General features: G+C 62.1%; 2 protein-coding genes across 12 annotated transcripts in view; both read right to left on the reverse strand.

Annotated features, from left to right (window-relative positions):
• Positions 1-169: 169 nt before the first annotated feature.
• Positions 170-18,729, reverse strand: TNS2 (tensin 2). 10 transcript variants are annotated; one of them, XM_055125649.1, is made up of 30 exons: positions 16,241-16,310; positions 15,252-15,271; positions 12,040-12,148; positions 11,588-11,625; positions 10,724-10,762; positions 10,522-10,560; positions 10,335-10,384; positions 10,069-10,240; positions 9,841-9,891; positions 9,425-9,547; positions 9,278-9,342; positions 8,434-8,517; positions 7,708-7,820; positions 7,557-7,617; positions 7,284-7,359; positions 6,445-6,574; positions 6,289-6,354; positions 6,085-6,198; positions 4,790-6,004; positions 4,502-4,652; positions 3,820-4,421; positions 3,641-3,730; positions 2,756-2,881; positions 2,500-2,592; positions 2,337-2,414; positions 2,115-2,192; positions 1,125-1,293; positions 972-1,040; positions 844-873; positions 170-722 (listed from the first exon to the last, which is right to left on the reverse strand). In XM_055125649.1, the coding sequence occupies exons 1-30, from the start codon at positions 16,308-16,310 to the stop codon at positions 584-586; spliced, it is 4,260 nt and encodes a 1,419-aa protein (XP_054981624.1). In that variant the 3' UTR covers positions 170-583. The 10 variants fall into 10 exon arrangements, with proteins under 10 accessions (XP_054981624.1, XP_054981617.1, XP_054981618.1 ...); XM_055125642.1 differs by lacking the exons at positions 15,252-15,271; positions 16,241-16,310 and adding an exon at positions 18,592-18,729 and having other exon boundaries at positions 10,069-10,258; XM_055125643.1 differs by lacking the exon at positions 15,252-15,271 and having other exon boundaries at positions 10,069-10,258; positions 16,254-16,378.
• Positions 18,730-21,078: 2,349 nt separating this feature from the next.
• Positions 21,079-23,928, reverse strand: part of EIF4B (eukaryotic translation initiation factor 4B) — a 31,715-nt gene continuing 28,865 nt past the window's right edge. For both annotated transcript variants that reach the window (XM_055126963.1, XM_055126962.1), the window contains exons 14-15: positions 23,586-23,658; positions 21,079-23,046 (exon numbers count right to left, since the gene is read on the reverse strand). In XM_055126963.1, the coding sequence (XP_054982938.1) occupies positions 22,969-23,046; positions 23,586-23,658 (151 nt within the window). In that variant the 3' untranslated portion in view covers positions 21,079-22,968. The remainder of the gene's footprint in view (positions 23,047-23,585; positions 23,659-23,928) is intronic.

A 23,928-nucleotide genomic window follows, 5' to 3' on the forward strand; every position in this document is an offset into this window, starting at 1 on the left:
CGTCCTTCCCAGCACACCGGGCAGGGCCAGGGTCAGAGCTGGGGCAGCTGCGGGCAGTGTGACGCCAAGGCCGGGGTCCTGCCTGCGGGCCCGAGACGCCCCCCAGGAGCCTATACCCAGACACGAGGCCCTGCCCTGCCTCCTGCCAAAGGCACAACTCCAAGCTGACTCGAAGTTATAGAAATCTTTATTATTAGACAAAAATAGACTCTTTCCCCCCCTCTCCATGTGGGTCCACTCCGGTCTCTCTGCTTGGAGGGGAGGCGGAGGACGTGGTCCCACGTCCCCCCTCCCCCTTCCGTTTCCCTTCCGGGGGCTGGTGTCCTGCAGGTGTGGCTGTCCCCTCCCATCTGTCCGGGGCTCCACTGCGGGGCCCTCCTCGGGCTTCCACCCCTCTGCCATCTGCTCACGTGCAGGGTCCTCTCCCAGGCGCGTCCACTCAGCACAGCAGTGGGGGCGGGCGGGCGCAGGGCCCGAGCCGGGGGTCCACTCCCCCTGCCCGAGGGAGGGCCTGGCTCTGGGCGCGGGGGAAGTGAGGGCGGGGAGGTGCCGGGAGGGGTGCGGTGTGGCGGGCTCGGCTCCTTCATTTTCGCTGTCCCAGTAGCACTTTGGTGATGAAGGTGACAATGGCGCCCGCAGGCTGGTCTGGGTCGAGCTCGGCGAAGAGGTGACACACGTTCTCCCAGGGACTTTCCAGCTTCTTGGCCACGAAGCCAAAGATCCTGGAGGCCAGAGCGAGGGGGAAGGAGCTTCAGCGCCCCTCCCACGGGGACAGCCAGGCCAGGGCAGAGCCGGGGAGGAGAGAGGAGAGGGGTGCCTCCTTCCTGGGGGCGGGGGGCTTACTTGGAGGTGGTCCCGTCAGGATTGGTCCATCTGCGAAGGAGAGGAGTTGTGAGGGGTCAGGCCCCAGGGAGGGGCAGGAGTGGGTGCTGGTCAGTGGGGCCGGGGGCGGGGGGCGGGGAGAGGGTCACCTCCGGTCCTGAGGGTCCGTGCTGGAGAAAGTGATGCTGCTCACGGCGTAATGGCGGCGAAAGAAGAGCCTGAGGAGGGCGGGAGACGTCACCCCAGAAACGCACGGCATCCCCCCACCCAAGCCTGGGGGCCCCGGGGCCCTGCACACTCACTTCCTTTGGTTGTCGGTCAGCGTGATGCCCTGGGCAGAGACCTTGAAGTGGACAACTGCGGGTGTCGGGCGGGGACTGCAGCTCAGGGCCGCCGAGCTGGCCCGGGCCACGGCCTGGGGGCCGGTGAGCGACTCCGTCTCCACCGAGGTCAGGTAGAGCACACTGCAGGCTGTGGGGGGCCAAGGGGGCAGGAGATGTGACGGGAACGCCGGCCCCGCCACCCCTCAGCTCTGCACTTTCCCCGGCGTTAGAGTCTCAGGGCACTTGTTACAAAGGGAGGGTCCCCAGACCTACAGTCAGAAATGCTACAGAGAGGGTCCTTGCCGGGCAGCTGCTGGCCCAGGTTCGATCCCCGACACCCCCCGACACCCCAGATGGTCTCCCGAGCCTGCCAGGAATGAGCCCTAAGTGCAGAGCTAGGAGTGACCCTGAGCACTGCTGGGTGTGGCCCCCCCAAAATCATAGAGAGAAAAAAAAATCCCCAAACTTCGAAATGCCGGAAAGAGCATTCCCAAGATCATCTCCAATCCCAGAACCTGCACTTTTTTAAACTGTCGTGGGGGCCGAAGCTGGCAGGGCCTGGGGTCATGTGGTGCTGGCCCAGGGTCCTGCACCCGCCAGCCACGGGTCTCGCGGTTGGAGAACGGGCCTTCTAACACAATTCCCGCTCTCCGTGTTTTTTTGTTTGTTTGTTTGTTTTTTGGGTCACACCCGGCGATGCACAGGGGTTACTCCTGGCTCTGCACTCAGGAATTACTCCTGGCGGCGCTCAAGGGACCATATGGGATTATGGGATGCTGGGATTTGAACCCGGGTTGGCCGCATGCAAGGCAAACGCCCTACCCGCTGTGCTATTGCTCCAGCCCTCCCGCTCTCTGTGTGTTCCCAAGACTGGGAACCCAGGCTCTCAGATGTCCCCTCTCTCCCTCTGCTGACAGCCACCCCGTCTCCCCAAGCCCGTGCCCCGGGTGCCCGGGGAGAGACCCCTACCGGCTCCCTGGCGCAGGAGGTCTGCGGCCGTGCTCATGTTGCTGGGTGCAGGCACTTCGGGGGTCTCTTCCAGGGGATCTGACAGGGAAGGCGGGGGCCGTCGGGCGCTGCCACTCCTCAGAGCTGCAGGACTCCCCCTGCTGTCCGAGGGGAGCCAGGCAGGAAGCCAGAACCCAGGGGTGTGCCCCGGGGTGCCATGGCCGGGGCTGAGCGGGTACCCACCTTTGCTGGGGATGCGCAGGCAGCAGGGCAGGGACAGCGGGGAGATGGAGTGCTGCGAGACCAGGGCCGACAGGCTGCCTGCAAGGGAGGTAGGCGCACGTCCAGCCGCTCAGACACCCCGAGTGCCCTCCGCCCGTCCGCCCAACCCAGGGCCACGGCTCACCGAAGTAGGGCTCGCTGGGACAGCCCTTGATCTTCACCCCTTTGGGCCCGGTCTCGATGAGAAAGTGGCGGACCAGCTGTTCTAAGGGGTCTCCTGCAGAGGGGGGTGGGGGGTCCCCAGAGGGCTAGTGACCGTCTTGGGCAGGCGCTGTCGTGCTGCCTTCCCACACCACAAGATGGAACGGTCCCCGCAGACCACCCTGCCCCCGCCCGCCCTGCCCCACTCTGTGCCCCCTGCCCCAGGTGCCCAGAAGTACCTTTCCAGGGCTGGGCGCTAGGAGGGGGCGTTGCCACCTTGAGGGCCAGCCCGTAGGCTCCCTGGAACGAGTGGCTGTCCCTGATCAGGAAGGCGCCCGGGTCCTTGTCCTTCAGCAAGGCGATGGCTGTGAGGAGGTGGGAAAAGGTTTTTTTGGTTTGTTTCATTTTGAGCTGATTTACTCAAGCGGGCACCGGTAACGTCTCCATTGTGAGACTTGTTACTGTTTTGGGACTGGAGTATCACAAAGCGGGTAGGGCATCTGCCTTGCACGCGGCCGACCCGGGTTTGATTCCTCTGTCCCTCTCGGAGAGCCCAGCAAGCTACTGAGAGTATCCAGCCTGCACGGCAGAGCCTGGCAAGCTCCCTGTGGCGTATTCAATATGCCAAAAACAGTCACAACAAGTCTCACAATGGAGACGTTACTGGTGCCCGCTCTAATAAATCGATGCACAGCGGAACGACAGTGCTACGACAGTGCTTTGTTTTGAGCCAAGGTGCCTCCTGGCTCTGCACTCAGGACTTACTCCTGGTGGTGCCCAGGGGGACCCTAAGGGATGCCAGGATGGAACCGGGGTGGCTGGGTGCTAGGCAAGCGATCTGCCTGCTGAACTATGTATCGAGGCCCCAGAAAAGTTTCCACTGTGGATGTGGGGCCCCCCTTGCTCAAACAGCTACTACAGTGGGGGGGAGGGGTCGGGGCAGGGCTGAGCTCACAGGGCCCTGGCGGCATCGCAACGGGCCGAACCCTCCTTAGGCCCAAAGGCCCCTCTGGTACCGGTGAGAGGCTCAGGCCCTAGACCTGCAGGGTCGAGGAGGCGCCTGGAGGACCCCAGAGCTGAGAGTCCCGGGGGTGGGGACAGTGAGGGGCGTGGCTGGTCCTCACCTTGGTCACGAGAGAGGTGTGGCTTGTACCAGAACTTGGATGTATCCTGGACAAACTTGACGTTGCTCTGGCTCTCTGGCAGGGGGGGCTCTAGGACAGGAAGGGACGGAGCTGGGCCCTGGGGCTCCCCGGGTCCCCACCCACTGCCCTCTCCCCATCTTCTCTCAAGGTCTTCCTACCTGGGAGCTGGGGGCTGCTCTCGGGGAGCAGAGAGGAGAAGGTGACGTGGTGACTGGAGCCTCGGCCCAGCGGGGACGTCTGCGCTGCGGCCCAAGGTCCTGGCGGCTGGCCAGGCCCCGGCAGCTGGCTGGGGGGGTGGCGTTTCTCAGGAAGCGGGGGCTGGCCGGGGCCACGGATGTCGTAGGAGGCAGCCAGGGGGAAGGCAGGCGTGGGAGAGCTGGGGGGCGGCTCCGGGCTGGCCACAAGCCAGGGCATCTGGGTGGGCACGGGGGTCAGCGGGGAGCCGTCTGGGCTGTCAGGGGGGTCTCGAAGGCCCTGCCAGGGGGCATGGCGGAGGCCCGGCAGCGTGGTGGGCACAGGGCCCCGGGGACTGGCATTGTCCGAGCGCCCCCCAGGACTCCGCTCCTGAGGCCAGTCGTTGGGGGAGCGAGGCGGTGAGGCTGAGGAGAAGGGGCGAGGGGCTGGCGGTTCCAGCCCACTCCTGGTGGGCAGCTCTGGAGCCTTCTCGGCGCCCCCCTGGGGCGCGGGTGGCAAGGACTCGCCGGAACTCTGTCTCTGAGGGGCGGCCGAGCTGGGGGACCTGGTGTCCTGCCGCCGCGTGCTGTGGGCAGGAGGGCGGGTGGTCGGGGGCTGTGGTGTGCTGCCCCCCACCCCGACAGACGGGGGGGGCCCTTGGCGTACCTCTCCTTGCCCTGCACCGGGCTGCTGGTGTGCAGGGGGGTGGACGGGCCGGACAGCTCTGCTGAGGCACTGCCCTGGGCATCTCGGGGTGGCCGTGGCAGAGTGCTGTGCCCGCTGGGGGCCTCCCGCCAGGACACTGGCTCGGGCGACTCTGCCGGGCACACGGGGGGCGGGAGCTACAGCTGGGCTGAGGCCCCAGGCGCAGCGATTTCTCCACCAATGTTCCTTGGACCCCTCCTCCCCCCCCCCCACACCCCTTCCAGAACTCTCCACCCTAGTGGCCCTCACCTCTAGAAACCGAGGGTCCCGCAGGGGCCAGGTGGCCAGGCAGGGGGTACCTGTCCCGTCCTTCCTCTGCGGGGATCTCGTAGCTCAGCTTCCTGGACGGCGGGTAAGGGGGGCTGCCCGGGGACACGGAGCCCGCACGCGGGGAGGGGACCCCGGGGCTGGCGTAGCCTCTGCCTTCACCCGGAGACCCACAGCGGTGGGGCACGCGGCCGTAGGCCGGGCAGTAGCTAGGAACGGCTCCTCCGTAGCCGCCGCAGGGCACCAGGGCCGGGTACCCCGGGTGCCCGAATCTGCCTTTGGGACACAGGCCGTAGGCGCAGGCCTCGTGTGTGTCCTCGCTGGCCTTGGGCGGCTTCAGGAAGCTGCAGTCGGGCAGCGGGGTGTGGTGATGCCCGCAGGCCGGCACCAGCAGGGGCAGGGGGTGCCCGGGGCGCACAGGGCGCAGGAGAGACTTGCCAGGCTCGCTGGCCCAGCCCTCCCCCGCCTCCCTCTCCAGCCGGAGGCCGTACAGGGCTGCCGTGGGCAGCGCCAGCTTCTCCTCGCAGCTCGGGCACGGGTACAGCGCGGGCAGCGGCGGCTCCTCCAGGATCACCACCTCTCTGTAGTCGGGCGCGCGGTACCCAAAGTCCCCGTTGGCCGGTTTCCCCAGGTCGGGCGGGTAGGGGTACGGCCCCTCGGACAGCGAGCGGCACAGGCGCCTCTTCTCCACGGGGGTCTCTGCGTAGCCCTGAGGACCCTCGTAGCCCCCGTAGGCCAGCCGCCGCCTCTCCAGGGTCCCGTCCGGCCGGTAGTAGCCGCCGCCGTTGGGGACCGCGCACGACTCGCGGTAGCCCTGGCGGCAGGAGTACTGGCGGCTGAGGCCGGCCCGGGGGGCCGCGTACATGCCCAGGGGGGCGCCCCCCGGGGGCGGCGGCGGCTCGTCGTCATCCAGGATCGCGGTCTCGCGCCCCGCCCCGCGCGCGCCGCCCGCCACGCTGCAGCCGCCCAGGAGCCGCTCCAGCTCCTGCCGCTCGGCGGCCGTGGGCGGCGGCCGGCCCGGTGACTCGGCGGTGGGCTCTGTGGTCAGCATGGACGAGTGGCCCGAGTCGCTGCTGACCGAGAGCATGGGGCCGGCGGGGGGCTCCGGAGAGGGCGCGGGCGGGGTCTGGCGCGGGGCGCGCTGCACCTGGGCGTAGGGACTGCCGTCCAGGGGGCCCCGCGTGTGGGTCAGGGAGCCTGCAGGAGGGCGAGGGGGAGTTATCAGGGACCGCGGGGGCGGGGGGCGTGGGGGCGTGGGGGGGCGCGTCCACACGCACCGTCGCCGCTGTCCTCGTGGTGCTGGTTGAAGTTCTCGTAGGAGTCCCAGCGCACGGCGGGCTCGGCCGTATTGTAGTCCACGGACACGGAGGGGTCGTTGCGCGGGGCGCTGCCTGTGGGCCAGACACGTGGCCGGGTGTTGGGGGGGGTGGGAGGAGGCGCCGCCCACCCAGCCCCAGCCCTGCTCCCGGGCCGGATCTGACCTATGGTCTTCTCGGGGCTGGAGGAGAAGACGAACTCGGCTGAGGCGTGGAAGGGGAATCTCTCATCTGTGGGGTGTGGACAGTGAGGCGCTGCCCCCTGGGGAAGCCCGTCCCCGGGAGCGGCCCACCTTCACCCCCACCCCATCACCCGCGCACCAGAGCAGGCCTTGTCCAGCTGGTCCTTGGAGAAGGCGAGCCGGGGGCCGTGGATGGTACAGGTGTGGAACTGAACTCGGAACACGAGGCTTCGCTCTGTCCCCCGGCCACTCTTGTGGTAGCATGTCACCTGGGGATGGGGTTACGGACGGGCGCGGGCCTGAGTCGGTCTCTGAGGTGACCACCCCTCGGTAAACTCTCTGTGTTTGGGGGTCATGCCTGGCAGTGCTCAGGGCTTAACTCCTGGCTCTGTGCGCAGGGATCCCTCCTGGTAGGGCTTGGGACATAGCCTGGGTTATTGGCCTTGTACAAAGCAAGCTCCTTACCCGCTCTGGTATCTTTTCAGCCCAGCGACTCCCCTTTGAAAGCCCCCTCCGCCCCCCAGGAGCTGAAGTGATAGTAGAGTGGGAAGGGCATTTGCCTTGCATGTGGCTGACCTGGGTTCGATTCCCAGCATCCCATATCCCCTGAGCACCACCAGGAGTGATTTCTGAGTGTAGAGCCAGGAGTAACCCCTGAGCATTGCCAGGTATAACCCAAAAAGCCAAAAATAAATAAGTAGGGGCTGGAGCAATAGCACAGCGGGGAGGGCATTTGCCTTGCACGCGGCCGACCTGTGTTCGATTCCCAGCATCCCATATGGTCCCCTGAGCACCGCCAGGAGTGATTCCTGAGTATATGAGCCAGGAATAACCCCTGTGCATCGCCGGGTGTGACCCAAAAATCAAAAATCAATCAATCAATCAAGCCCTCTCCCCTGCCCTCCCCCAGTCTGCCCTGAAAGCCTCCCTGGAGTATGCACGGCTGGGAGCTTGTGGAGCCCGTCCTGCACCCCTCACCATGACGTCGCCCTTGAGGAGGAGGGCTGGCTCCAGGCTGATGCAGAGCTGCTGGGGCCCCGGGCCTGCGATGTGGCTGCAGAGAACAGAAGGCAGAGCTGGGCGCAGGCTCCTGGGCTCAGCAGCGCCCCGGAAGGGGTCAGGCACGCGCGCGCGCGGGGAGGCTGAGTCCCGGCTCCCCCACCTTCAGGGGTGTCCGTCATCGCCTCCCTGCCCAGGGGCCTGAGGAGGCTGGCGGAAAGGGACTCCCGGGGGCAGGGGCCTGGCACTCACTAGACTCCGGAAGTGTAGACCAGCTGCATGGACTGGTAGATCTTGAGGAAGGGCTGGAAACCTGGGGGTCCGGAAGTGAGAAGGTCCGTGAGGGGTGCGGCCGAGGGGGCAGGAGAAGGGGCCTCTCCACGCAGGGCGGCAGCACACTCACCTGTGCCCGGCTCAAAGGCTGGCAGCATGGGCACGAGCACGTGGTGCAGGAAGAGAGGGCTACTGTTCATGCGGATGGAGCCCGACAGCAGCCCGCTGAAGTAGTTGACGTAGCTGCGGGGAGCGTGTGGAGGAGACCGTGAGCTTTCAAGCCTGTTCACCCCCTGGAGGGCCTGCCCTACTCCTCGGCCTTATCCCCACTGTTTGGCTCATCAGAAAGTTCTCCGAGAGACCAGAGCGACAGTACAGCAGGGAGGGTGTTTGTATTGCACGCGGCCAACCCAGATTCGATCCCCAAGCACTGCCGGGAGTGATTCCTGAATGCAGAACGGGGAGTAACCCCTGAGCATTGCCGGGCGTGGCCCCCAAACAAAGTTTTCTGCATGGAACCGCAATGAAGAGCGGCCGCCCCACTGCCCAGATTATGCTTCTTCCAGATCTGGGCCTCCTGCCAAACAAAGGGGCGGGGGGGGGGGGCAGACTACACGGCAAGTCCGTCGCAAGATTCAACTTTTATTTCCCTCACAGCCTGCTTGGCACCAGAATGTTCTTGTCTCTGTATCTACTGGGGTCTTCCACACCAGCGGCATATAAGTTCCCGGAAAGCGGTGGGGGGGGAGCGTTCCCAGTCCCTGGTACTGGGTCTGGGTGCCCATGAAGTGTTCCATGCAAGTGCTCCATGCCTGAATGAGGCCCTGGGGTCCCCGCCCCCACCCGAGCTGCTCACCGGCGCTGGGACGGCTGCAACTCGGACGCCACCTTGTCCTCGCAGAACTTCTGCATGGTGAGCGTGGCCAGCGCCTGGTCGGCCCTGGGGAGAGCGTGGCCAGTGTGGGCGATCAGGGGCACTTCTCTGTCCTGCTCTGCCACCCCTAAGCCCTGGGTGTGGTGGGGGGGGGAGAGGGAAGGCAAGGTGTGGCCCTCCCAAGTCTACAGTCACATTACGAGTGGTTGAACCTAAGAAAAACTGTTTCCTGAGCTTCCGCTTCCCCACTTGTCAGTAAGACCATGGAACGGGACGGACTGTGTCCCTCCACCCCAAAAGGTATGTACCTCAGGATGTGACCTTATTTGGAAAGAGGGTCGCTTGCAGATGTGATTAGTTAAGATGTCATACTGGAGTAGGGGGAGCCCTTAATCCAATATGATTGGTGTCCTTAGAAGAAGAGAAGAGACAGACACACAGACACACAGGAAGGCCATGTGACCATGGAGGCAGAGACTGGAATGAGGCATCACCAAGCCAGGGCTCGCCAAGATCGCCAGCCAGCAGCAGCAGCAGCAGCAGTGAGACAGAGGCAGGGAAGGAGGCTGCCCCAGGCCCGGGGGAGAACACGCCTCCACGCGGGGATTCCAGCCTCCAGAAGAGAGACAGAGTTAGTTCTACTGTCCTTAGCCCCTGAATCTGTGGGGCCCCGTTACAGCAGCCCCGGGAAACAAATGTCAGTCATCTGCTGGGAACGGCCATAGAGGGACAAGTGGGGAAAAGGGGGCCGAAACGGCAGACAGCTCTCTGCACAGAGACGGGCCGGGCACAGAGCAGGGCACGGGAAGGGGCGTGGGCGCCTCACCCTGCAGAGATCTCGCTGTAGTGCATGTAGGCAGAGACGATGACACCAAGCTTGCCTTTGCTGCCCTGTGGAGACAAGGAAGGAGGCTCTCCAGGGGCCCCGGCTGAGGTGCACCCCCGTCCCGGGAAGCCAAGGCTCCGGCCCCACCTTGCAGTACAGCACGACCACGTGCTGTGGGTCCGCGCTGAGCCACGTCTCCATGGCTTTGCAGATGGAGCACAGCTTGTCCAGGGGCGGCGCGTGCAGTTCTGGCCAGCCGAAGTCCTGGACCTGGGGGACACCCACAAAGAGAGGTGGCTGCAGTGGGACAGGGCGCGGCGGCTGCGGGGCAAGGCTAGAGGTCTGCCGGTGTCACTGGCAACCTCATCACTTCCCTCGCCGTCCTGTGAGGGGTTCTGGGAAGGTGTTTGCACCTGAGTTCGATCCCTGGCACCCCATAGGATCCCCCAAGCCCTGCCAAGGAGTGAATAACTGAGCACTGCTGGGTGTGTCCCCAAAACCAAAAAAAGAGAGAGGGGAAAAAAGTAGGGGTGCCCCTTGCGGTGACCTCAAGCCCCTCCTACCTTGGGGTTTAAGCGGTTCAGGTCATGTCTTTTCTCTGAAAGGTTGAAAAGCTGCGAGGAAAGGGGGCCCAGTTAGAAAAGAGACCAGGGCGCAGCGCCCCTAAACGAGGACCTGCCCCCAAGCCAGCCCGTCTCCTGGACCCCGTCAGGCCAGGCCGGGGCCCCGCCCCGTGACGTCACGCCCGCTTCGCCCTCTCATTGGCCGGCCCGGGCAGGCCCGCCCCTCACCAGGTACTTGTCGTGGTGCTTGGACTGGAGCACGTGAGCCAGCTCGCGCAGGTGGCAGCGGTGCCGCTGCTCCTCGGGCCGCGCGGGGAAGGCGGCGGCCAGGATGCGCTCGGTCACGTAGGTGAGGTCCAGGTCCCAGCGGCGCTCCATGAGCGGGCCCAGGCTGAAGCTCCTGCGGAGGAGGGCAGCGCTGTGGGAGGAGCCGGGGCTGGGGAGGGGGTCCGCGCGGCGTCCGCCCACCCCCCGCGGGCGCGCCCCCCGCTTACCTGGGCAGGGTGCTGCGCTGCTTGGTGTGGTTCAGAGACTTGGTGGAGCCCTGGGGCGTGAGAAGAGGGTGTGAGACCCCCCCCAGGGCGGCGGCCGCCGTAGCATGCCCGTGCCCCCTCCCCGCCCCTCCCCCCCGTCCCCCTCCGTCCCCCTTCGTCCCCGCTCCCTGCCCCAGTGTGGCCTTACCAGGTGCTCGATGCGCCGCGCCGGCGCCGTGTTCCTCCGCTAGAGGGAGCCGGGGAGGAAAGGAAAGGGTTGGCAGGGCCGGACAGTCCAGGGGCCCCCCACCCCCATCCTTGAGGCGCACAGAGAGCTCGCACCCACTCTCATCCTTCCCCACCCGCACGCAGCGCTTCCAGGACCCTCCCGGGGCCCGACCCAGGCTCACCTGCTCCACGGGAGGTGCAGCCTGACAGGACGAAGTCACCTGCGCGGGAGACCGAGCCGGGAGTGAGGGCTGGGGGGTCCCAGGCCGCAGCAAGGCGAGGGGCGTCTGCTGATGGGTGCGGGCTCCAGCCGCCCTGCCTCGCCCCGGTGCCTCTATTTAAGGGCGCCTCTCCTCTGGCCTCTTGGTCCCCCACCCTCAGGCCCCCCACTTGTTGCTTTTGGCTCCCAGCCCCCTGCCCACACAGACCCCCATTCATCCAGCCGCAGGCCAGGAGTTATATATAGAGCCACGAAGGCAGGCCACGGCCAGGCACGGACACTGGCCTTATTCACCGGGAGACCCCGCCCCTGGGCACACGGCTCCCCCAAGCCAGCACTACGGACCTGGGACCCCCCACACTGCAGGAGGGCCAGGGAACCTCCCAGGGCTGGGGCCGTCTCAGGCCCCCGGTGGCCAGCGGCTGCCCTCACTGTGCCATCATCTCCTGCAGCTTGTCAGGGCCCAGGACAAGGCCCACCCGGGCATCCCGGGGGCCCTTCCCCAGAGGGGAGGCACAGCCCAGGGGGCTGCCCAGTCTCTGAAGTGCTCCCCACCCTTCCTTCTCATTCGCCTCCTCTTCCCCGCCCACCCCCCCCCTTGCCAGCTGCAAGCCGGGCACTGCCCCAAGACAAACGCTGTCTTGCTGTCCACTCGCCTGGGCCGGCCCTCCAGGAGGTGGGGTAGGGTGGTTCTTAAAGGGCCCAATACCGCAGCCTCTTCCACCCCAGGGCCGCTCCCCGGCCCCTGCCCGAGGGTGAGCAGGTGGAGGGGTGATGCTTCAGAGGAGCCAGGGTCCCGAGCCCCCACCCCACAGCAGGCACCCACCTTGCCTTCACATTTCTTGTGTGTTGCCACCTTGCAGACTAGAGGGAGGGAGGGAGGAAGGAGGGGGTCAGCTGAAGCGTCCCGAGGAGGCAGGAGGTGTGGCCCCTTCCCGCCAAGCCCCGGACCTGGGCCCTCGTCCCGGGGGGGGGGTGCCCTGGGACTCTGGGTGCTCCCAGCTATCTAGAGTTGGGGGGGCAGCGAGAGTTTCAGGGGTCAGGTGGCACTGGGGTGCTGTGCCCGGCGGAGGGAACCTGGGGTCATGTTTTAGGGTGAGAACAAGAAAGATACTTGGGTTACCCGTCAAGGGGAGGGGTGGGGTCCCTGCGGGTGTTTGTCAGGGGGTGTTGGGGGGGCGCTGGCTCTCAGAGCAGTTCAGTGAGCTCCTCCCCCCGCCCCCTGGGCAGGTGCTGGGGGCCCGGGAGCTCTCCCAGTCATGGGTCAGGCCACCTCACCTCGGCAGGAGACGCCCGTCCCGTCGATGATCACCTTGCACACGGCACAGACGGGTGGTCTCTTCCGGAAGCCCTTCTCCCGGAAACTGTGCGGCTCAGCCTTCCTCGGCTAGGGGTGGACGGACAGACCGACAGCGGTGTCAGGGCCCGGCGGGGCCTCAGGAGGGCGCTGGTCTCCTTCTCCCTCCCGCCCCACGAAGCCTGCAGCCTTGGAGGACGCATTTGGCCACAGCTGTCCACAGGCAGTGGTGCGCTGCCCTCCGGGGCCATGGAATCCGGTCCCTTGCGTCACTCAGGGGGCCAGATTCCAAGCTGGGTCAGCCCCTCCCAGGGGATCACTCCGGGGCCCCTCACGTGGCCCTGGTTATGTGGCCGCTGCCAACCTAGAACTTTCCTCCTGGTGATGGGCCGTTCTCTGAGGGGTTCCTCCGACCCCCGGTTCCTGCTACCCGCTTGCCCGGGTGGTGGGAGGGCAGGAAGGGGCCCCTGGACTGAGCCGTGACCGGCCTCCCTGCTCCTGCTGTCCCCACGCTCCAGGCAGCTGATAGGCCTCCTCCCCCTGTCAGTAAACATGTTTACTCAGTGTGCATTGAAGCGGCAGCGCTGTGTCAGGAGGGGGTGTTCATGCGAGAGGGAGAGGCCCACGGACGTGACGCTGGGAAATACTTCGCCGCCTCGTTCCTTCTGGATGTCAGAAGGGCCCTGTCCCGGGATTCCGGCACTGCCTGGGGGTGGGCGGGGGTGTGCTCTCGGGACCCTCCCCACCCAGAGGTGAGGCTGGGATGCCCCTCATGGCCCAGCCTCCCTGCCTCGCTCTAGGGACCATTTGCCACCTGCCTCCCTCCCTCCTTCGCTCTCCTATTTGCTGAGGAAACAGAGGGCAGAGAGTTGACGGGGCTTCCCGGCCCTTCCGCACCCACCCGGGTCTCGGCTGTGTAACGGAAACATCTGGATCGAACCCAACCAGAACGCCTCACGCTGAACCAGCCGTGCCAGACCCACTAGCAAACGGGTCCATTTCATATCTACGGGCATACCCAGCAGCCAGTGCTAAGGCAGCCCGAGCCCTGGCCTGCCTGCTTCCCCGGCCTCTGCGACCCTAACCCGCTGGCTCCAGATCTCCCCTCCTCGAGGGGCCGGGGCGCCGAGCCACGCTCCGAGTAAGTCTCACATAGAATCTCGGTACAGGCTTTGGGGAGTCAGGGACCCCCTAGTCGGCCTGGGGGAGGCCAGGGAGAATGAGAGGAGCCAGACCGGACGCCAGGTTCTGCTCTGCTCCGGACTTCACCACCACAGCCCGAGGCTTGCCCAGGGGACAAGACCCGGGGAAGCGTCTGACCCGAGGCCTGGCCCCCTCCCTTCCCCACCGCCCGGACCGGCCAGGCGCCCGGCCCCTCCTGGGCCCTGCCAGTGGGAACTCCTACCCTGCAGGCGGCCCGGCCGCCGTCCCTCCGCCCCAGGGCTCTGAGCAGCCGCTCCACGGGGCCGCTGGGCTTCATGGTGTCGGGCAGGCTGGGGTGCCGAGCGAGGGGCCCGAACAATGCTGGGGCCCGGCCCGGGGCTTCCTGGAAGCGGACTGGCGGAGGCAGCGTTTCCCCTGGGTGGAGGGTGGGCTGTCTGGCTGGGGTGAGAAGCCCGGCCGGCCCTGGAAGTGGAGGGGGGTGCAGGCGGGAAGGGGGCAGGTCGCGGCTCCAGGAAGTGCGGGGGGGGGGGGGGGAGAGGATGTGGGGGAGGCCTGGAGATCAGATTCCCAGGATCTCCCCTGCGGGGAGTGTCCACCGGGATCTTTTGCTCTTTTGCTCCTTCGCCTGCTCTGAAGCGGCCCCAGGCCGGGGGATCCACTCCAGGCAGGGATTGGGTCCTGAGGTCCTGCCCCCAGCCCCCAAGTCAGCCCCTCACGTGTGGGGCCTGGGAGGGAGGGGTGGGGACTCGGACTCGGGACTCAGGGCAGGGCTCAAGGGCCAGAGGGAACGCTCTGTCCCCAGACAGGCCCTCTGGCGACTTCCGGAGGGAAGGGAGAGAGGAGGGGCGCTGGGAACCGTACCCCAGCATCCCCAGGGTCAAGGAGAATGGGGCGGAGGGTCAGCTTCCTGCCTCAGTTTCTCTTTTTGGCCACACCCAGCTGTGCTCAGGGCTTACCCCTGGTTCTGTGCTCAGGTGATGAGGAATCACTCCAGGCGGGCCTGGGGGACCATATAGGGGATGCTGGGGATCAAACTTCAGTCGGCTGTGTGCACGGCAGACGCCCTCCCCGCTGTACTATTGCTCGGACCTCTGCCTCAGTTTCACTTGTCAAGTAGGAAAAGATAAACCTGTGGGCCTGGAGCGATAGCACAGCAGGGAGGGCGTTTGCCTTGCATGTGGCCGACCCGGGTGCGATTCCCAGCATCCCATAGGGTCCCCTGAGCACCACCAGGAGTAATTCCTGAGTGCAGAGCCAGGAGTAACCCCTGTGCAAAGCCGGGTGTGACCCCAAAAGAAAAGATAAACCTGCCCCCTGGCCCCTCCTTTCGCCGCATGCCCACAAGACTGACCATTCGCTATCCCAGCCCCAGGGATTGCAGACCCTTCAGAGAGCCCCGTCTCTGCCAGCTCTGGTACCTTCTGGGGGCTGACGGTCAGCTTCTTGCCTCGGTGTCCATCCCGTTACCATTCCCCGGCTTTATTTGGGGCTGGTCTCAGCACCCTAGCCCGCTTCCAAGTGCTGCCACTTGGTCCTCCCCCCTGGGGTGGGGCGACCCCCCTCCTGGCCCCCCAAGCCCGGGTACTACCTTCATGGCTCTCCTAGTCTCCTAGCTCCTAGTCGGCAGCTGTCTCTGGGCCCGAGGAGTGGACAGGGACCCCTCCTAGCACACACTCCACCCCCTCCACGGGCCTCCTGCCTCCCTCCTGGGAACAAGGCCAACTTCCTGTCCCGGGACTTAAGTGAAGGAGGTGGAGGGGGGCCTTGGAAAGGGTGGGGGGGTGGTAATCATCATCTGAAAGTATAAGGGGTCAGTGGTCTAGAGGTCCTTGGCCCTCAAGGACCATGCTGCTCCTCCCAGCATGGGTTCACTCAGTGTCAGAGCTCAGCATCTCCCCTGGCTCGGAGCAGCCCAGCCGGTCCTTGGATTTCTCTCCCTGTCCCCCTGCAGGCCCGGCAGGGCAGCCCCATCCCGCCCTCCTTGGGGAGCCCACCCAGGGCACTCTCCAGGACCTGTGTGAGCTGGGACTTGCAGAGGCTTCCCTGCAGCTCGGATTCTTCTTCCAGGCCAGCAAGTCTGTCCCCAGGGTACCTGGGCCAGAGGGCGGTATCTGTGTGGCAAGGCCTGGGCTTCCCGCCCGTAACTGGAGAGGCCACTGGTGCTGCCACCCACTCTCACCCGCCAACTCTGGCCGGGTCCCAGGACATTCCAGGCCCCTGGCCAGTGTGGGCAACTGGGCCTGGCCTGGTCTGGTCCTGCCTGGCTGGAGGGCAGTGGGGACAGTGGCGGGATGGACGTGCTGCTTTTTCCCTGCCCCTGTTGCTCCTGCCAGCAGCCTGCAGGCCAGTCCCCCCAGGGGTCGAGAGTCATCCCCACAAACATCCTCCGACCACCCCCTTCTCCTGGAGGGCTGCTCGCCACACCCCCTGGGGGCCAGGGACGCGGGTCACCCTGTCTCCCCTCTGGGGAGATGGAGATGGGGGAGCCTGGCTCCCTCAAGGGGAAAAGGTGCCCAGTGGAGGAGGGTTGGGAAAGACACAGCCAGACCCCCTCGGACCCTCGCCCTCCTCCTGCCTGGAACATTCCAGAGCCCAGCAGTCTTCAGTCTCTACCCCAGCCTGGCCCCCTCTCTCCCCCTCAAGCTTCGGGTTTGTTTGGAGAAACCCCTTCACCCACCCTCACTCCCCCTTCCTGGAAATAGCTGTGGTTGGATGCGAGGCCCGAGGCCCGGAGCCCGCGGAGGTGGGGTGAGGCCTGGGGAAGGCGGGTAAACGGGTGTGCCCGAGGGATGGAGCGGCTGGGAAGGCGGCCTCCTCTCTGCCTCGGTTTCCCCAAAGGGACCCTCCTCCAGCCCCGGCCCCCGCCCCCCACCGATCTGCCCGGGCGCGGGCGCAGCCTCCCGGGACGCGCGGAAGCGTGACGGCCGGCGGCGGGGGGTCACCTTCCCGGGGGAGGGCCCCCCCCTCGGGCCCCGCGCCCCCTGGCGACCGCCCCCGGCAGCGCCCGGCCCGCGACGCGGCGGCCACTCACCTGCGGGGGGCGCGCCGGGGCGGGGCAGCAGCAGGGGGAGCCCCCGGGCCAGCCCATCGCGCCGGGCCGCGCCGCGCGGGCCGCGGACTCGGCGCAGGAGGCGGGAGCGGGCTCAACGCACCGCCCGGCGCCCGCCCCCGGCCTCCCGCGCTCCCTCCCTCCGCCCCGCGCCAATCCCCGCCACCCGCCGCCGCCCGCCCCTCCCCGCCTCTGCCTCTCCCCTCCCGCCGCCCGCGGGACCGGCTCACAAAGGAGGGACGCGCGGGGACCCCGGGGGCGCGGATGCCGAGTCCCTGTGACAGCCACCCCGGGGCCCGTGTCTACGAGTGACACTTCTGGGACCCGCCGGGGACTCGGCCCCCGGGCCGCGCTCCCCAGAGCGCGTCCAAGCCGCCCGCCGCCTCCCTGCGCCGGTCACTCCCAGTCCCCGGAGACGTCCCCGAAAGCCGCTCCAGGCCCAGGCTGCGTCCCGGTTCTAGCATTTTTGCAACGTCAGGATGGGGACAGCTGGACGGGACTCGCGGGCACCAGCGCTGCTGGGCCTGGGGCCGGCTTAAGTGGAGGCGCTGGGGGGGAGAGGCGAGGAGGGCTCGGGGAAGGGCCCTGTCTCCAAGCCCGGCTATTCCCGGTCCAGGTTCTCCATTGTTCTTGAGCGCTGAGCTAAAACTTCCTGCACCTTGCTCCCTCCCCAGTGGATTTTCCATGATGAAAACGAGTCGTGCTGGGGGGCTGGGTGCCCTGGAGTTGGGTTCTGAGTCAGTGCCTATTCAAGGCAGCTCTCTGACAGGTTTTCAACAGTTTTTCTTTTTTGTTTTCTTTTGGATTTTTCAGGCCACGCCCAGTGGTGCTCAGGAGTCCCTCCGGGCCAGTGCCCGCCCAGGGCACCGGGGTCTACAACAGGCCCGGGAAGTGACTTAATCCCTAGATTATCTCCCTGGCCCCCTTCAACTGTGTCCTAAGTTTATCTTGCCATCTTGCTTTTGGCCCCGGCTGGGCCGTTTGGTTCTGATTAGGAGGGAGTGGAGCGTCTGACTCGGGTCTGGCCTCCGCGAAGTGGCCCTGTGGCAGCGCCCAGTAACAGCGCGGGTCCCCAGAGGCCGGTACGTGGGAACCGCGGGTACACTGGGGCTGAGAGCGTTGCTTTTGGCTGGGTTGGTGCCCCACGGGCGGTCTCCCGGGTCAGGGGGTCTGCAGGAAAGCCTGGGGGCCTGGACTGCAGTGGGAAGGAAGTGGCAGGAGGGGAGAAGGGAGTTGGGAAGTGGGTGGCCACAGGGCGGGGGAGTGGAGGGAGGGAGAGGATGAAGCTGAAAGTCACAGAGTGTTTTGGGAAGCCTCAATTGTGTAACCCAGATAAATGAGCTCTGAAAATGTGTTCATTTCCTGGGCGCCTGGGGCTCTTTTGTTTTGTTTTGTGGCCACGCCCGGCAATCTATATTCTGGAGTTACTGTTACTCCTGGTGGTGCTCTAGAACCATGCGGGATGCTGGATACCCACCCCGTCTGCCGTGTGCAAAGCAAGCACCCTCCCTACCCACTGTGCTACTGTCTCAGCCCCGCTAACTTTTTTTTGGGTCACACCTGGCGATGCACAGGGGTTACTCCTGGCTCATGCACTCAGGAATTAACTCCTGGCGGTGCTCAGGGGATCATATGGGATGCTGGGAATCGAACCTGTGCCCCGCTAACTCTTAACTCTTGCCTTTTCCAGAGTTCATTAGGGTTCTTAAGCCAACCCCAGAGATGGGTGCCAACAGACTAGTTTTTCATCTTTTTCTTTGCTTTCTGGGTCACACCCAGCCGTGATCAGGCATCACCCCTGGGGGGGGGGGGAGTCAGGGCACCATATGTGGTGCTGGGGAGCCAGTCCAGGGTGGGCACAAGCGCCGTACTCTCCTGGTGGTTCTAGGTTTCTGGAGGTACCCAATAAGAAACTGGGTGGGACTCACAAAAGCAGCACTGGATTGGATCCCTGGGAGGTGGGCAGGGCCAAAGCCTCACGTTCTGGCTCCTATTGCCGTCCCTAAGGGGGCCTTGGGGGGCTTGCCAAGGAATTGGGAGGTGGCCGTGAGATACAGAATGGAACTTCCATCGTAGCCTTTATCCCTGCTGCTGACGTGGGGTTGGCCGAGGGGGGGATGAGGCAGCAAGAGGGAAGCTGATGAAAAGTCGAGAGTAAAAGACTGATGCAGGTTGCTTGGTGCGAGTCAAAGGGAAGCAGTTGGCACAGGAGGTACCTGGCTGCCGCGGGAGGGAGGGAGGGAGGGAGAGCCGGGATGGCGTTACTAAAGAGGAAACAATCTCAGGAATCCTCAGACAGGCTCCCTGGAGGTTTTCTTACCTTGATGATGCAGAAAGCAGCCCATCTCGGCACTGAAGGCTGAAGCCCCTCTTCCGCCGCCCGGGGTGAGCCCATGCTCGCCCGAGGGCTCCGATCCTTCGGGTTGGGACTCGAGGCGGGCCTGAGGGGGCAGGCTGCGTGGCTGGGAGAGCACTGGGTCAGAGGAACTTCAGCGGAGGCTTTGGGTGCTGGGAACCGGGAAGGGTGGAGGGCGTGGGGGGGAGGCGGGAAGGGGCCGAGCCGATTCCAGAGGCGGGCTCCTGGCTGAGGACAGAGGGTGTATTGTCTGAGGGGGAGGCTGCTGCTGCATGCGGCTGGGGAGTGGCTCGGCTTGCCTCTTCCAAACCCCCATTTCTGCGAAGCAGGAGGATGAGAGGCCGCCAGGCCCCCCCCCCCCCCGCCCCCCTTCCCCAACTGTGACCCTGGGGGCTACAATGGTTGCTGAGAAACAAGATTTAATTCGAGAAATAATGCTTCCCAGGAACAGATGTGCTGCTCCCGCACTTCCTGAGAAGCCAGATGCTTGGGCGATGCCCTTGTCACCACGTGGGACCCTCACTGCCTTCAGGATTCAGAATTTAAGAGACACTAAGCTACGTGCACAGCAACATCCAGGAGACCCAGCCTGAAGCTGAACCTGCATGCTTCTAGCTGTCCAAGGTTTACAGGAGAGGGGCTGGAGAGTACAGTGGGGAGGGCCTTGCATGTGGTTGATCCAGGTTTGATCCTCAGCATCCCCCGTATGGCCTCCTGAGCCCTTCAGGATTCCTGAGTACATAGCACTGCACTGTAGCAGTCATCCCGTTGTTCATCATTTGCTCGAGTGGGCACCAGTAACGTCTCCATTGTGAGACTTGTTACTGATTTTGGCATATCGAATACGCCACAGGGAGCTTGCCAGGCTCTGCTGTGCGGGTGGGATACTGTCGGTAGCCTGCTGGGCTGAGAGGGACCGAGGAATCGAACCCGGGTCGGCCACGTGCAAGGCAAACGCCCGATCAGCTGTACTACCGAGAACTGCCAGGTGAGCCCCAACCCACTCTCAGAAAAAAAATTTACAATAGGGCTGGTCAATTCTAGGTTCTTTTCTGCAGTTACATTTCTGCGGGGGCGCATACATCCTCATGACTTAAGATGGGGGCAGACGAAGCACCTCGCCTACCCTTGCTTTCAATCTCAAGTACCTGCAGGACACTGGGCCTCCCTCCCTTCCCAGCCAACAAGAACCTCTTCCATGTTGGCCTCTCCCGCTTTTCTTAGTGATGGGGACCGATCAAAGCCAGGGTCTCACACATACAAGGCAAATGCTGTTAACACTGGGTTACAACCCCAGGCCCCCATGGTAGACTAATTAAGACATCCAAGTTGTTTCTAAAATACAGCGGAATTTGGGGCTGGAGCGATAGCACAGCGGGTAGGGCGTTTGCCTTGCACGCGGCCAACCCGGGTTCAAATCCCAGCATCCCATATGGTCCCCTGAGCACGGCCAGGGGTAATTCCTGAGTGCAAAGCCAGGAGTAACCCCTGTGCATCGCCAGGTGTGACCCAAAAAGCAAAAAAAAAAAAAAAAATACAGCGGAATTAGTGCTGTAGTGGTGGTAGGGTGGGTAAGGTTCTTTCCTTGCATGTGGCAGACCCGTTTGCTCCCCAGCACCATAGTGCCCGGGAACCAAGATCCCTGAGTGCAACCAGAAACGGCCTCTGGTTCTGGGTGTGGTCCCCAAACCAAACAAAATAGTAACTATTGCAGGCCACAGGTCAGTACTGTAGCAGCACAGAGACTGAACTTTTCCACTTATGTCCTCAGACCCACTGTCACCAGGTAAACACTGTCCTGGAGTTTTCGCCGACAGCCTTGGCGAGGGTGGTGTCACCACTTCCTAGAAACACTTTCATCACTCACTGAGGCTCCCGGTCCTCGTTTTGGGCTATACAGGGCAGTATTCTCACTGCTTACTCCTGGCTTTACACCCAAGACGGCCCTCCTGGTGGCCTTGTGAGGACTTAGGTGGCACCAAGGGATTGGTCACGTGCAATATAAGCACCCTGTTCCCCATACTGATTCCGGCCCTGCCATCAACACCATCCCATTACCCTCTTCCCTCCTAACTACACCCAACTGCCCCCTATAGCTTTCCTATGCTTCATCTATGCCAGACCTCAAGGGTTCTCTGCTCCAGTCCTAACCTCCTTCCACTTTCTAAGTCTGTCCTGCCCCAGTCCTTTAAAATAAGCCATGGGATGCGTATCTTCTGGACTTTTTGAGATTGAAACCAGGTAACTGTGCTGGAGGCAAACTAGGGCAAATGCTTGGGCTCCCGGGGCTTCAGCAGACAGCTAGCGATCCCATTCCCTGTATGTAATAAGCTGCACACCCAAATCTGAGATTAGAGGTGGGTGGAAGAAGCAGTCTGCCAGTGGGGATTCCAAGGAAAGCACTTGGAGTGGGGGTGCAGATTAAAGAATTTGAGCATAAAAAAAAAAAAAGAACTTTAAAGAGTAGATTTATTTGGAGAAAACAAAAACCCCACAACCCAAAGGATGGGATTTTACATCTCAAGACATCTCCCAGGTTTTGTCTACAGATTACAAATCATTTTCATAGAAGATACTTTTGTACAAATTTTACATGTATTGAGGAATGGGACACAGATCCCTGTTTGCTCTAACAGGGGCTAGGATTAGGGGTCAGAGAAAAACAGCTTTTTTGGATACAACTATTTGGAAGTAGACATGAAGAGGACAAACCTCCACCTTTTCCTCATCTACAGCAAATGTATTTAGGAGTAAAACAAACATCCCCTTCAATCTTGGTTATCTAATGGCCACACCCTAGCTACTAGCCAATTTTCTTATGTTACTTGGTGTGCCTTTTATGTCAACTGGATAAATGACGCGAATCCACTGCGGCAGAACCCAGAAACCAGCCCCGCACGTCTGGAGACACGGTGTGACCTGGGTCTGAGGGAGAGGGTTTTGCAACTGCAGGCCCAGTGAAGCTACCTGGTGCTGTTGAGAGATACCAAGATTTTCCGAGAGTTCTCTTCATTTTCATTTATTCTCTCCGGGGAGGGTCAAAAGAACAAAAACTCAAGACACTGGTCTAGATCACATTACAAATCTAAACACTGGTGTGGGATTTCAGTGGAGAAGCCAACATCAAAAAATAGTAATAAAAAATAAACCAAATAATCAAGGTTCTAAGGAACGTTTCCCACATAACTGCCACTAACCATTTAAGACCATTAATTCTTGAGTTTTTAAGGTGTCCAGGGATTGTGACAGCAGAGGCAGGATTGGACAAGGAGTCAACAGTCGTGAGTGAGCCAAGATTTACTCAGGGAAAGCAGGAATTCCTTTTTGACAGCTGGGGGTGAGGGGGAAGAGGAGGGTGGAGATAAAGACGACAGGCAGACGGGTATGTGACTTACATAAAAGCTGCTTTCAGGGAAGTTACAGGAGAGAGCAACAGGAAGATCTTAAGATGACCAATCTGAAAATTTAAAGCTTCAAGATTTGAAAAGAATGTGGATGTAACCGAACTTTCAGAAGGGACAGTGTTAAGAAAGGGTGAAACCAGGACACATTAAGACTTGGGAGTTCCCACGATCCCTTAAGTGCTTCCTGCTCCAGGAAGTAACCATTCATGTGTTTAATGGAAGGCATACCATTTTCCCCCATTCTGGTGTGAAATAATTTCTAACCTCTGTAAGCTTCTTTTCAAACCACGATTTTCCCACCTATTTTGGTCAGCAAATAGTCTATTCTCTAGTGGCCTGTAGACTTACTCCCAACTACCCCCCTGGGGGGTAAAAATGAAGCAATCCCCCCCTAGGCTGGCCCCTGTAAGTCAATTAAAAATGAGGCCAGCAGACTCCTGGAGAGAAACAACTTCAGAGACTAAACCTACCCTTCCTCGGGTGAAAAGTTTATTCAGCGTTGCTCGAGAATTTATATGCCACAGCAGGGTAAGAAACTCAGGCCCTGCCTTTCACCTGCACCAATTGCCCAACCATTTCCAGACACTGCAGCACTGTCACTGCCACTTGCTAAACGGAGCGCCCTAGGCACTACTCACACAGAGGCCAACTGCGTATGTCTCACACACACACACACACACAATAGCGCACCACAACTTTCTGTAAAAAGCCGTAGTCTCTCTCTCTCTGGCTACATTGGCAAGTCTCCAGTTAGTTCAATACTTTAAAGGCTGCAGCAGCATGCAAAAGAAATTTCATTTTGTTTAAAAAAAAAAAAAAAAGTTAAGAAAGGTCTCCAGGAGATGGTGAGTTTTATTTTGTCTTGTCTGGGTAGGTTTGATTTGCTCTCGAATGTTCCAGGGTGGAGAGAGTAGGAGAAAGCACAGGATGTAGAGATCTATTCAGTGTAATCTCCTTCGTTCTCATCTTCGCCATCCACAGAGAGAGCAGCATACTTGCTTGCAGAGCTGAACTTCTATAACAGACAAGATTGATAAGATAAAGAAGGCGTCAAGTCCTTTCAACCAAACACTATGAAACAGGATACTGACACTTGGGCAAATAGTCCAGCCCACATCTATTTGCTTTTCAAAAGCATCATCAGTGGGGAGAAGGCTGGTAAAACACAGGTGTTTCTGATCAAGCATGTACTACTTTTATCTTGAGGATTAGACAAGTGAAATGTGAAAGAGAGGAAAAAAAGCTATTTGTTATTTCAAAAAGCAGTCATGCTGTACTTCTAATCATACCGAGTGCTGTCCTTAAAGTAAATGAGTTTAATGGCAAAAAAAAAAAAAAAAAAAAAGAAGCCAACCAACCAAAAAAACCACACTAGCTTAAGAGGGCCCAAGGAGATGGCTGGAGGGTGTTGGAGGGCACCCCCTGCATCACCAACATTCCCGCAAGCAGCAAGCAATAAACCACGCTTCAGAGGACCGCTGCATGCCCCGCCCCCCCACCCCACAAAGTAAAGAGAAGCTAAGTTGAACCCCCAGAGTTGACTCTGTGACTTACGGAGGCTGGATTTTCTTCAGGTTTCTTTGGCTCAGGTGCAGATCGTGAGTCTTGATCCTTTTTGCCATCTTTCCTGCAGAGATGTAAGCAAAGATGTTGCTGATGCCCTTCAGCCAGACAAGCCTCCCTGCGCCCACGGCACTGTGAGGCAGGCAGCAGGCACCGCCAGTAAACATTCCGTGCTATTTCAACAACTGGATATTTTACAATCTCAGAACTGTAGCAGCCTTTACTGGTTGATTTTAGTTTGTTAACAGCCTATTTGACAATGCTTAAGAGAACCAAGGGTGCGTTTTGTTTGTTTTGGGGGGCCATAACCAACTGCACTGGGGGATCACTCCTG

The sequence above is a fragment of the Sorex araneus genome, chromosome 2 (genome assembly GCF_027595985.1).
Source record: "Sorex araneus isolate mSorAra2 chromosome 2, mSorAra2.pri, whole genome shotgun sequence".
NCBI classification, from domain to species: domain Eukaryota; kingdom Metazoa; phylum Chordata; class Mammalia; order Eulipotyphla; family Soricidae; genus Sorex; species Sorex araneus.